The 13,436-nt window shown below is 37.9% G+C and overlaps 2 protein-coding genes across 3 annotated transcripts; both read left to right on the top strand.

Moving 5' to 3' along the window:
* The first annotated feature begins 681 nt into the window (after nt 1-681).
* On the top strand, nt 682-5,007 carry si:ch211-227n13.3 (uncharacterized). Its single transcript, XM_058067200.1, has 5 exons — nt 682-969; nt 1,131-1,559; nt 2,922-2,997; nt 3,092-3,211; nt 4,327-5,007. The coding sequence occupies exons 2-5, from the start codon at nt 1,166-1,168 to the stop codon at nt 4,697-4,699; spliced, it is 963 nt and encodes a 320-aa protein (XP_057923183.1). The 5' UTR covers nt 682-969; nt 1,131-1,165; the 3' UTR covers nt 4,700-5,007.
* Nucleotides 5,008-8,732: 3,725 nt separating this feature from the next.
* On the top strand, nt 8,733-10,242 carry LOC131125551 (C-X-C chemokine receptor type 4-like). 2 transcript variants are annotated; one of them, XM_058067199.1, is made up of 4 exons: nt 8,733-8,761; nt 8,830-9,038; nt 9,105-9,388; nt 9,478-10,242. In XM_058067199.1, exons 1-4 carry the CDS (start codon nt 8,747-8,749, stop codon nt 10,071-10,073), a joined length of 1,104 nt encoding a protein of 367 aa, XP_057923182.1. In that variant the 5' UTR covers nt 8,733-8,746; the 3' UTR covers nt 10,074-10,242. The 2 variants fall into 2 exon arrangements, with proteins under 2 accessions (XP_057923182.1, XP_057923181.1); XM_058067198.1 differs by having other exon boundaries at nt 8,744-9,038.
* The last annotated feature ends 3,194 nt before the right edge of the window (nt 10,243-13,436 follow it).

Below are 13,436 nucleotides of genomic sequence, written 5' to 3'. Positions count from 1 at the left end.
ATAATGTAAGAAATTGTAAATGTAAAAAATGTATTATTTAATTTATTAATTAAAAACTACCTTTACTGCAGACAATATAAATACACTGAATGATCAACATTTTTCAAATGTTATACAATATAATATAATCTAAAGATAATGAATTAAATACATTAAGCAATTTATTCAAATAATAATATATGTAAAGACATTAAATGTTTTATTTAATTTATAATATACTTCTGTTGCATTTAGTACAAACACATTAAATTATTATTTTTTTATTAATAAAACTTATTATATAAAAAGCTGTAAAAAATTAATAAAAAGAAATACAAATAAATTTATGAAATTACTTACATTTGATATAATTTATTCAAAAATAGCTAACTAAATTCAATAAGGAAAACTATTGTAAAAACATTGTAAAATAATAAAAACAAATAAGTGTATTTTTGACGTATATAGCATCAAGCGTATTTGTGAGCAATGAAGACACAACAGGATAAGACAATGTAACAATGTGAACAAAACAATAAACAAAATTAAACAAGTTGTGCAAAAATATATAAAAATAAACAAAATCACTACTAAAACTACTACTGGCTCTTGCTCAATTATTGTAGTATTTTTTAAGACTTCCCATATAACAATGTAACCGTAAAATATAAAGAAAATAATATCAACAACGTAACAACACAACAACAAAATATACACAGAAGCGAACTAAAAGAAAGCGTGTAAAGAATCCATTCCTCCGATACGCAAGGGGGCAGTATTCCCACCCGAAGTCGTCATGGCGGGGAAAGACGAAGAGGAAACTACGACTCAAAGTGTGAAGATGCGGTGAAAAAAACATTCCTTGGGAGAAACAAGTTGTTGTTTTCATTTAGTTAGCTTGCCATGATGTCAGAAATATCTGATACTAATCTGAATCTTTACTACGAATCGGATTATCGACTCTACGAGCCGTGAGCCCGCCGACAACACGTATGTTGAAAGCTCGTCTCGTTCAAAAAAAAACTTTATTTGTGATCAACTGCGATTGCAGCATCTTCTATTTTTAGCTAGTCTTGAGACATAAACGTCGCGTATGATATTTTAAATGTTATCTCAGGAGAAATTATAATATTTAAACTTTCTGGTTACAGCTCATTTGTCTTATTGATTGAATTGAAAGAGCATCATGAAGTCAAGAAACTCTTCTAAGTTGAAAAAGACGTCAAAAAAGAAACTGGACAAAAGTCCCAGCTCGGATGAAGATGTCATCCAACGCCGGCTCCCGAGTAAGAGACGGCGGAAGCTATATTCTGATGACTCGGAGGTCATGAAGGACAGCTCGGTTGATGCTATGAAACGTAAACATGGCGAGGAGGAGCTTTGGGAGGGTTGCAGTATGCAGCTCGTCGATAGAGGACTGGATTCGGATGAACAGTGCAGCTCCAGTGAACTATTTGCCCCCGCGCGCCTGAAGGTCACCGCTCCCAAGAAGCCAACGGGCTTATGTGCCGCCTGTCTGAAACTCTACCAGAGGTCCAAGAAGCTGAAAACGCCCATTATTGATAAACTGTTGGACAACGGTACGTATTTTTTCGCGTACACATCCAATATCCCATTATAAAGATCAAAATTGACATTATAATACATGTGTGAACCGGTAGCGCCCCAAAATAAAAGTAGTGCCAACTCTATTATCTGTGGCGGTCTAAATTTACCTGCGGCGGTCACTTAAAAGTCTCCCAGGATATTTGAACAACACTTTATATATCTCAAAATAATTTTACTTATTAGATTTTGATCAAAAAAAGCCTGGAACATATGGTAAAAAATATCATTTAACAAGAAAACTAAAGAAAAACAGCAAAAAATACCAGAAAAAAAGTTGTAATCTCATAAGAAAAAGTAAGAATAAATGTGAAATATGAAAGAAAAAAGTTTGTGGAAAAAGTGCTAATGCTAGGAGAAAAAAGTCCAAAAAGTTATGGGAATAAAATAATAATTATGAGAAGAAAATTTGCATAACCACAAATAATAATAGTTGAAAAGTCATTTTACAAGTCCAAGTAAACTTAAAAATAATGTCATTTTCGTATCAGAGTTATAGTAATAAAGACAAAAAAGTCCTAATATTAGAAGACACAAAATAAAGTTATACTATTCTGGGAATAAAGTCAAAATATTACCGGATGAAAGTTTACAAAAGATTATTGAAATTATACTGATATGCTTTTTCATTGATATCACCAAGCTGAGATGCCGTTTTTTTCTTAAATTTTTGTTTTTATAGATCTCAAAATAATTTTATGTATTAGATCTTGGTCAAAAAAAGCGTAGGACACATAGTAAAAATATAATTTAACAAGAAAACTGAAGAAAAACAGCAAAAATGACCAGAAAAAATGTAGTAATCTCATGAGAAAAAGTATGAATAAATTTGAAATATGAAAGAAAAAAGAGAAACAAAATTAGCTTGCGGAAAAAAGTGCTAATGTTAGGCGAAAAAAGTCCAAAAAGTTATGGGAATAAAATAATAATTATGAAAAGAAAATTTGCATAACCACAAATAATAATAGTTGAAAAATGGGGGAAAAAATCTGTCATTTTACAAGTCCAAGTAAACTTAAAAATTATGTCATTTTTGTATCAGAGTTATAGTAATGACAAAAAAGTCTAAAACTAAACTAAAGAGAAACAGCAAAAATGACCAGAAAAAAAGTTGCAATCTCATGGGGAAAATATATATATATATGTATATATATATATATAAAGTTCTTAGCATATTACAATACATCAAAGCGGCCGTTGCATCATTTCTATCCGATCGCTTTTCCCCCGCTTTATCTCATCTGAATCAATTTTTCAGCATAAAAGTCTATTGTCATGGTGGCGTTTTAGCCTTATTTTAGCCTACTAACGTGCGTGATGTTGATTTTTGATTTCAGATCCCACCTCCCTGACATGCGATCAGTGGGTCCTGCTCAAAGAGTGGCGCCCCAGCAGGATGCCTGTGTCAAGGAGGTCAGTAGTAAGCGGCGAGTTCCCACGGGAGCGCCAAGGTCACAAAACAAAACTGAGCCAAAATGAAATGAACACATTGACTTTGTTTTATCAGGACGCTTTCTCCCAGCCTGCTGAAGATCCACAGACACGTGAAGGGGAAGAAAAAAGCCAAGCGGAAAACGCAGGATGAAGCTAAAAGCGTTTGCTCGAGGCCACACGTTTTCCTTCAGAGGTAACTCAGCTTTTCCCTTTAAACATCCATGTCCAATCGTAACACGAGGGTGTCCAAAGTGTAACCCAGGGGCCATTTATGCCCCATTGAAGTTTTTTTACTGGCCCGCAGCACATTCTAAAAATATAGTTTATCAAGAAAACTCATTTTGCGAGAATATTATGAGGAAAAATTGTCATTTTAGTAACATAAGGTTGAAATATTACAGATTTAGAAAAAAATCCTAATATTATGAGAATATAGGATAAAGTATACTGTATATATAAAGTACAATATTATGAGAAGAACATGTATAAAGTTTATTTCAGTAGAAAGTAGAAATATTTGGAAAATGTAAAACTAAATAATGTTGCGATTTTTTTTGGACAATTAGGTTGGGGGAAACGTCATAATATGGGACTAAAATCATATTACTACTATTTATTATATTTATTAATTAAGATGAAAGTTGAAATATTTAAAAAGAAACAAAAATAAAAAAAAACAGCAAAAATTTTTACATTTTACAAGAATAAAGTAAAAATATTAAAATTAAAAAAATAATCTTAACAAAAAACTATATAATGTAATTTTTTTTGGACAATTAGGTTGGGGAAAACGTCATAATATGGAACTAAAATCATATGACTACTATTTATTATATTTATTTAAGATGAAAGTTGAAATATAAAAAAAACCCAGCAAAAATAACGCTGTAATTTTCCAAGAATAAAGTCAAAATATTAAAATTAAAAAAATAATCTTAACAAGAAAAAGTGAGAACGTCGTAACATGAGGAAAAATAATGTAATTTTAGCCGCATCAAGTTTAAATTAGTTTGTTCATTTTCTACCGCTTATCTTCACATGGGTCATGGGGGGTGGGGGGTTGCTGGAGCCCCCCCCAAAAAAACAGCAGAAGGGGCAGGGGTGTAATATTACAAGAATAATGTCAAAACATTAAGAGATTCTAATGAGGGAAAAACATTTAACTAGAATAAACGTGTAATATTATAATGTCATTTTAGTAGCATAGAGTTTAAATATAAAATACAAAAGTTGTACTATTAAAATGATGTCAATAAAAGTGATCATTTATATCCTTAAGTGGACTGATTAGTGTCAAATTTGTGTCAGGAACCTCAGGCGGCCTCACAGAGAGTCAGTGACAAAGGAGAGCAAGATAAACCGGAGGAAGAGGCCGAGAGATGATTCTCAGGACCCGGGCGTCTCAAAGCAGACCGGTTTCCACGGCAACAGCCCACCCGAGGAGAGCAGCGGGAACTGCAGCAATGACAGCAGCTTGGACAGTCTTCACAGCGGAGAGCACGAGCGCGAAGACCTCTCCAACGTGACCGCGAAAAAGACTCACTCTTCGGCGGGAATGAGAACTTCCACGCGAGGCACTGTGCCGCCCAAGCAGAAAACACCAAGGAAAACGAAGGGATTCCGAGACTTGCTGGCCCAGTTACGCGGCAACAGCAGCATGGTCATCAAGGAAACGCATTAGACTCGCTTCCAACTTCTGCTACCGTTAGTTTTTTTCCATAGGAATGATGCTCCGTTTTGTAGGTAGATGTTAACATTCCGTTTCCTTGCATGGTATTTATTTTTTAATGATACAAGCGTAGAATTCAAAGCTCCCGTTTCGATAACTAAACATATCTAAACATGATTTTTGGTTTTACCGTATTTCACTTCATGTTTTGCATTAAATGTCTGTACTGTCTGTTATTGACATGAATTGCCTTTGGGGAAGTTAATGAGGGTTATTTTAAAACATTTTGCTTTCAATAAAATTGAAGTTAAAACCCACAAGTACTGTGTTTTCTTGGCAAAAATAAATAAAATCTTTTCTATTTTGTCCATGCAGGTATAGAATAACATTCAAGACCGGTAGACTTGCCCAGCAATTACCATTTTTGGACGCTTGAGGGCAGCAGCAAGTGAACAGCAATGTTGAATTCCAGCCATATATTTTCAGGTATGCTGGGTACACCCTGGACTGGTGGCCAGCCAATCACAGGGCACATATAGACAAACAACCATTCACACTCACATTCATACCTATGGACAATTTGGAGTCGCTAATTAACCTAGCATGTTTTTGGAATGTGGGAGGAAACCGGAGTACCCGGAGAAAACCCACGCATGCACGGGGAGAACTCCGCACAGAGATGGCCGAGAGTGGAATTGAACTCGGGTCTCCTAGCTGTGAGGCCTGCGCGCTAACCACTCAAGATTATTTAAAAATAAAACATTTGGAATGTGGGAGGAAACCGGAGTACCTGGGAAAAACCCACGCATGCAAGGGGAGAACATGTAAACTCCACACAGAATCGAACCCAGGTCTTCCGGATCTCCTGACTGTGTGGCCAACATGCTAACCACTCCTGCAATGTTGAATTAACAAAACTAATTCTGTATTTGATCCCGAATAACTCTTTAATAAGTCTTTAAAAAGTAAACAAAAGTAATTACGGGAACTGGTTACGGGTAGTTAGCGCTCGGAGATCAGGGTTCAATTCCACCCTCGGCCATCTCTGTGTGGAGTTTGCATGTTCTCCCCGTGCATGCGTGGGTTGCTTCCCGGGTACTCCGGTTTCCTCCCACATTCCAAAAACATGCTAGGTTAATTAGCGACTCCAAATTGTCCATAGGTATGAATGTGAGTGTGAATGGTTGTTTGTCTATATGTGCCCTGTGATTGGCTGGCCACCAGTCCAGGGTGTACCCCCGCCTCTCGCCCGAAGACAGCTGGGATAGGCTCCAGCACCCCACGTGACCCTCGTGAGGAAAAAGCGGTAGAAAATGAATGAATGAAAATATAATTAGTAAATAATATATATCTTAATGAAGAGTAAATAATCCCCCCAACATTACTTTGTATCCCAGTTTAGGGATCTAAAGAAGCTGGATAAGGGATGGATGAATAGAAGGAATTAGTAGATGCTTGGCCTTTTCAAGATTCCAATTTGTTTCGAGGTAAATGTGTTTCTTTTTTGGGTCTTTTGCTGCTATTTGTTGAAAGGAAGAAAAACAAATAGGTCCATCCTGGCCTTGTCAAAAAGTCAGTGGCAGTTGTCCGTCAACATGGCTTCACTCGGTAATGTTGTTCCCGAGATGTGTGAGTTGATAGCAGTGAACGTGGAGGAAAGGAGGGCAAGTGGAGATAAGGGTCTACGGACTGGCACTCTTTTGAAAGTGTAACACTTTGGGGGATTCGGGATTTTCTGTTTGTTTATGGGATTAGTGTAGGTTGGACAAGACAGGAAGAATGTCTGCTGAGCTGCTTCGCCGTGCACAAAACACTTTGAAAAGAAGCGTATCGGTCAGATGTGCTATGAAGCAACAAGTCACATAATGGTCACTGCACTGTGTGGTTTAAGAGGGGACAGACATGGAGAAAATAAAAACACCAACAAAAAATGCTCCAAAAGAAGCCACCACAATGCACTAAGTGTGCAGTTTAAGAAGGGACAGACAGAAGAAACAGCAGCAAAAATATATATAAAAGAAGCCGCCACTACTAATTATTAACAGTGTGCAGTTTAAGAGGGGACAGACTGAGAGATAGCGATTTTTCGCAGTGTTCTGATGAAGAGGGGATAGATAGAGAAGGAAAAGAACAGCAACAAAAAACTACACAAAGCCACGACTATACATTATTAACAGTGCGCGGTTTAAGAGGGGATACACTAGGAAAAAATAGCAAAGAAAAAGACTACAATAGAACCCACCACTACATTAACAGTACAAGGTTTAAGAGGGGACACACTTGGAAAAACTAGCAAAGAAAAAGACTACAATAGAATCCTGTTTTAAGGGGGGACATACTAGGAAAAAATAGCAAAGAAAAAGACTACAATAGAATCCTGCTTTAAGAGGGGACATACAAGGAAACAATAGCAAAGAAAAAGAGTACAATAGAATCCTGTTCTAAGAGGGGACATACTAGGAAAAAATAGCAAAGAATAAGACTACAATAGAAGCCACCACTACATTAACAGTACAAGGTTTAAGAGGGGACACACTTGGAAAAAATTGCAAAGAAAAAAAACTACAATAGAAGCCACCACTACATTAACAGTACAAGGTTTAAGAGGGGACATACTTGGAAAAAATAGCAAAGAATAAGAATAAAATAGAATCCTGTTTTAAGAGGGGACATACAAGGAAACAATAGCAAAGAAAAAGACTACAATAGAAACCTGTTTTAAGAGGGGATATACTTGGAAAAAACAGCAAAGAATAAGACTGCAATAGAAGCCAGGTTTAATAGGGGACATACTCTGAAAAATATAGCAAAGAAAAAGACTACAATAGAAGCCACCACTACATTAACAGTATAAGGTTTAAGAGGGGACATACTCTGAAAAAATAGCAAAAAAAGAGACTACAATAGAAGCCACCACTACATTAACAGTACAAGGTTTAAGAGGGGACATATCAGGGAAAAAATAGCAAAGAATAAGACTAAAATATAATCCTGTTTTAAGAGGGGACATACTAGGACAAATAGCAAAGAATAAGACTAGAATAGAAGCCACAACTACATTAACAGTACAAGGTTTAAGAGGGGACATACTAAGAAAAAACAGCAAACGAAAAGACTACAATAGAAGCCACCACTACATTAACAGTACAAGGTTTAAGAGGGGACATATCAGGAAAAAATAGCAAAGAATAAGACTAAAATAGAATCCTGTTTTAAGAGGGGACATACTAGGACAAATAGCAAAGAATAAGACTAGAATAGAAGCCACAACTACATTAACAGTACAAGGTTTAAGAGGGGACACACTAGGAAAAAACAGCAAAGAATAAGACTACAATAGAATCCTGTTTTAAGAGGGGACATACTAGGAAAAAATAGCAAAGAATAAGACTACAATAGAAGCCACCACTACATTAACAGTAGAAGGTTTAAGAGGGGACATACTAGGAAAAAATAGCAAAGAATAGACTACAATATAATCTGTTTTAAGAGGGGACACTTGGAAAAACTAGCCAAGAATAAGACTACAATAGAAGCCACCACTACATTAACAGTACAAGGTTTAAGAGGGGACATACTAAGAAAAAACAGCAAACGAAAAGACTACAATAGAAGCCACAACTACATTAACAGTACAAGGTTTAAGAGAGGACATATTGGGAAAAAACAGCAAAGAATAAGACTACAATAGAATCCTGTTTTAAGAGGGGACATACATAGAAGCACGCACATCATCATCTGGGCATGCTCGGCTGAGAGCACGCAACCCACCCACCCACACACACACACACACATTGCTCATACCCCCTCTTTCCTATTGCCAATAGACCTTGATGATCACAAAGCTGGGGTCTCCGGACCAAAACAATTCAGGCGGCGTGCACACACAAGGACAGCATCCTGCGATAGAAGCACCTGACACCTCGAAAACAGGAAAGACCTTTTAGCAGGAACACAGATGGGTCCGAGTGTTTGGGGGAGGAGCACCAAGAGAGCTATATAACACTTTGACGTGGGTCCCAACAGCTTCACACTGCAGAGAAAGGGGAACCCTTCATCATGTCCTATTATGAGGTAAGCAGAGTTAGCGAGGAACCGTAAAGTTTGTTTTGGTTTTTATGAATCATCATTTTTGTCTCCAGCATATCCTGTTTGACTATGAATTCAATGACACGGGTTCTGGGTCTGGGTCTGGTGACATTGGGGTGGATCTGGAGGAGCCTTGCGAGGTGGAGCACGTGATGACCGCAGATCTTCAGCAGGTCTTTCTACCGGTGGTCTACGCTCTTATCTTCCTACTGGGCATCACCGGGAACGGACTGGTGGTTTTTGTTCTGGGCTGCCAGCGCAGGTGAGTCACATGGAGTATTTCTTCTTTTGAGAAGGTCCGCCATTCATGGTTGGTTTTGTTTTAAAGGTCCAAATGTAGCCTCACTGACCGGTACAGACTCCACCTCTCTGCGGCTGATCTTCTCTTTGTTCTGGCACTTCCGTTCTGGGCCGTGGATGCGGCTTTGGCGGACTGGCGTTTCGGTGCTGTCACCTGCGTCGGCGTGCATGTGATCTATACGGTCAACCTGTACGGTAGCGTGCTCATACTCGCCTTTATAAGTCTGGACCGCTATCTCGCTGTGGTCCGAGCCACCGACACCAACACGGGAGGACTGAGGCAGCTTCTGGCACACAGACTGGTCTATGTGGGTCGGTGTCTTTCTAGTCTTTTAGACTCGAATGCAGTTATTTCCATTCCATCAGGGTCTAATTTCTGTTTTGGTGACCCCTTCCTGTAGGTGCCTGGTTGCCCGCTGCTTTGCTAGCAGTACCGGACTTGATCTTCGCTCGGACTCAAGAAGGAGGCGAGGGAAGCACCCTTTGCCAGAGATTTTACCCGGCAGAAAATGCTCCTCTCTGGGTGGCCGTTTTTCACCTGCAGCTGGTCCTAGTGGGTCTGGTCATACCGGGTCTTGTGCTTCTGGTGTGCTACTGCGTCATCGTCACAAGGCTGACCCGGGGTCCGCTCGGCGGCCAGAGACAGAAGCGACGAGCGGTGAGGACCACCATCGCGTTGGTGCTTTGCTTTTTTTTATGCTGGCTGCCATACGGAGCGGGGATCTCCGTGGACGCCATGCTGCGCTTGGAGGTCCTGCCCCGAAGTTGCAGCCTGGAGGCGGTCCTGAGCGTGTGGCTGGCGGTAGCCGAACCCATGGCGTTTGCTCACTGTTGCCTGAACCCTCTGCTCTACGCTTTCCTGGGGGCAGGGTTTAAGAATTCAGCCCGTCGAGCCCTGACTTTGAGTCGAGTTTCCAGTTTGAAGGTTTTACCGAGAAGACGCAACGGCGCCTCCACAACCACAGAGTCCGAGTCGTCAAGTTTACATTCTAGCTAGTGTTTGCTTCTTCTATGTATGAGTGTGTGTGTGTGTGTGTGTGTTTGTGTTTAGAAATGATTCAGGGGAAGTCTGCTGGCAGTCTTCCCTCGTTTTGTCTTGTAAATAGTCTTTAGATTTGGATTCAGTGCTGCCGTGCTTTCACTGTGCTGTAAAGCTTTATAATAAAATAGACAAGAAAATGTGAAAATGTGTCATTTCTTTTATCATATTCATACGGTGGTTGACAGTTGGGGTGGTGGTGGTGGTGGTGGGGGGGGGTATTTTTGACATATGCAGCATTTTTTGCAAGTTTATGCAATTGCAAAGATAATGTAAACATCATTCAACTTGCACTTCTTTTCCTTTTTTATTACTCTTATGTTTACATTGTTTATTTGTACTGTCTTTGTGTATTTTAATTATTTATTATTTATTATTTATTATTTATTATTTATTATTTATTATTTATTATTTATTATTTATTATTTATTATTTATTATTTATTATTTATTATTTATTATTTATTATTTATTATTTATTATTTATTATTTGTATTGTATATATTATTATTATAATATATTATTATTTCTATTATTTATATTCATCATTAATCCTTATGAATTCTTATGAATATTTTTTTCATTTTTTAACTATGTTTCTGGTGCTGTGAGTTTTTGAAATTATACATGATTTTACATGATGTTATTTTTTTTATGGGCTGCACGGTGGACAAGTGGCTCGCATGTTGGCCACACAGTCAAGAGATCGGGAAGACCTGGGTTCGAATCTTGGTTCTCCCTGTGCGTGTATGCGTGGGTCTTTTCCGGGTACTCCGGTTTTCTCCCACATTACAAAAAAATATAATTTTTTAAATTAATTAATTAATAAAATTAATAAAATTAATTATTTTATATTGTTTAGTTTTCTAATAAATGAAAAAAACAGGACGTGGCTAAATTTTAAGTGTCAACATGCAAAATAAATGATCGGTAACACGTAACACAAGGGTCAGAATTCAATAAGATCTGCTTTTTCCTACTCCTTTTCGGACATTCATTCATTCATTTTCTACCGCTTATCCTCACGAGGGTCGCCGGGGTGCTGGAGCCTATCCCAGCTGTCTTCGTTGCAAGAGGCGGGGTACACCCTGGACTGGTGGCCAGCCAATCACAGGGCACATATAGACAAACAACCATTCACACTCACATTCATACCTATGGACAATTTGGAGTCGCCAATTAACCTAGCATGTTTTTGGAATGTGGGAGGAAACCGGAGTACCCGGAACATGCAAACTCCACACGGAGATAGCCGAGGGTGGGATTGAACTCGGGTCTCCTAGCTGTGAGTCCTGCTCGGTACCCACTAAGCATATTCAAGACACATAAACATGCTAGATTAGTATATCTGAACGTCAATGAGTCTCCCTGTTTGTTATTTTCATGTATCCAATCACAGGCGTGTCATGGGAAAGAGATGATGTACTCACGTGTTCTTTTAGGGAAAACAAGTATTTTCCAACAGGTGTACACGTACCTGATCTCAGCACCTTTGTGTCGATTCATGATCACCCACCTGGCTCCAAACATCTGTGCCGATCCCATTCACGGTGACACGGTGAAATTCCTCTGAAAAACAAAACTGCGTTTCAGGACTTGACTATGAACACAGAATGAATCACATGTATTGCGTGTGAGTGAATAGACGGCGTGCGTGGACGTGCACGTTAGATCGATGATAATCAGTTTGTGACGCCAGAGAACTGGGAGCACGGAGGGGTCAGGAGGTCCACAAGGAGGACTCCAAACCAGTTCTTATAATGCGTTTACATGAAAAGCTTTGTCAAAATGTCAAAAACAATACAGTAATAAATGTTAAAACATTTAATAGCACAAATAAGCATGAACGATTGAGATTCTTCAAACAGATTTTTCTGTGGGCTGGGGGCCGACTTCACACAGGTCCTGAAATGGAGTGTGACCGACCCCCCCACAAAGCTTAGGTTGGAACCCGATGAGTGCACAACCTATTGTTATTTTATTACAGTGGTTAATATCTTGATTACACAACAGGAAAAAAAACTATAAAGGCAAAATATTAAGAGAGCAAAATATTCATTCTAATAATTTTTGACTTTTTTATCTTGATATTGTAACTTTTCCCCATCCCAATTGCAACATTATTCTTTGTTTTGGACTTTTTTCATTTTACATTTTTCAACATTATGCAATTTTTTCACTTAATAGTAAGTGAAAAAATTGCATTTTCACTTAATATTAAGTGAAAAAAATTGCATAATGTTGAAAAACTTTTTCCACTAAGGGTCGCCTACTGAAAAATCAAATGATGCGGGGGCCACTTGAACATTTTTTCAGGTGTTTCTTATAGTTAAAAGAAATATAGCGTTATGCATTTTTTTTTTTTTAATTCAATTTTGTTTTTGAAAAAATTGCATCATGTTGAAAAACTTTTTCCACCAAGGGTCGCCCACTGAAAAGTCAAATGATGCGGGGGCCACTTGAACATTTTTTCAGGTGTTTCTTATAGTTAAAAGAAATATAGCATTATGCAATTTTTTCACTTAATATTAAGTGAAAGTGCAATTTTTTCACTTACTATTAAGTGAAAAAATTGCATTTTGTTGAAAAATGTAAAAGGAAGAATATCCAAAACAAATAATAACGTTGTAATTGGGATGGGGAAAAATTATAATACCAAGATAAAAAAAAGAGTCAAATATTATTAGAATAAATATTTCAATAAAAATTTACAAAAAATACCAAAAAACAGTAAAAAAGTGTAATTAAAGGAGAAAAAGGTCATACTAAAAATCCTTCAACCATAAGAAACACCTTAAAAAAGTGGCCCCCACATCATTTGATTTTTCAGTAGGCGACCCTTGGTGGAAAAAGTTTGGACCCCCCTGCTAATTCCAAGTCACTTTTATTGCAAATGTTGATCTGAAATTAGGGTTAGGGGTTAGGATGAGACATTTTTCTGAAAACTTTTTCAGCATTCGCTGATGGTCTCAAAGAGGAACCCCTGCAAAACGTGGGGCTCTACTGTAGTTCTATTTCAATTATAACTAACCGTAAATGACAATTAATCACGATTAAATCATGATTAAATCATTTGAAAACTAACAGCCTTAGTTGTAACTTCTCATCTGATATTCTACTTAGTGCTCGTGGGAATACTTTAGCCAAACACACACACATTTAAAGTGCTTCCCACATCACCACTTCCACTCGGAGGTGACCGAAACAGAAGCTGGAAGTTTACTGTGCTCCGTTTCCTGGAGCAAAGACAAGGATGAGGATGGAGGTGAGCGAAACAGACGCTGAAGCAGATGAAGACGGCACAAAAAAAAAAAAACACACA

Source organism: Doryrhamphus excisus, chromosome 3 (assembly GCF_030265055.1).
Source record: "Doryrhamphus excisus isolate RoL2022-K1 chromosome 3, RoL_Dexc_1.0, whole genome shotgun sequence".
Taxonomy (NCBI): Eukaryota; Metazoa; Chordata; class Actinopteri; order Syngnathiformes; family Syngnathidae; genus Doryrhamphus; species Doryrhamphus excisus.
This window is presented reverse-complemented; position numbering and strand designations above follow the sequence as displayed.

Bases quoted from the DNA above. Each gene is read 5' to 3' on its own strand.
- si:ch211-227n13.3 (XM_058067200.1), top strand. From the start codon at position 1,166: ATGAAGTCAAGAAACTCTTCTAAGTTGAAAAAGACGTCAAAAAAGAAA. The intron at 2,998-3,091 runs GTCAGTAGTAAG...TTGTTTTATCAG, and splicing joins AGGATGCCTGTGTCAAGGAG to GACGCTTTCTCCCAGCCTGC. The intron at 3,212-4,326 runs GTAACTCAGCTT...AATTTGTGTCAG, and splicing joins CCACACGTTTTCCTTCAGAG to GAACCTCAGGCGGCCTCACA.
- LOC131125551 (XM_058067198.1), top strand. From the start codon at position 8,806: ATGAATCATCATTTTTGTCTCCAGCATATCCTGTTTGACTATGAATTC. The intron at 9,039-9,104 runs GTGAGTCACATG...TTTGTTTTAAAG, and splicing joins GTTCTGGGCTGCCAGCGCAG to GTCCAAATGTAGCCTCACTG. The intron at 9,389-9,477 runs GTCGGTGTCTTT...CCCTTCCTGTAG, and splicing joins ACACAGACTGGTCTATGTGG to GTGCCTGGTTGCCCGCTGCT.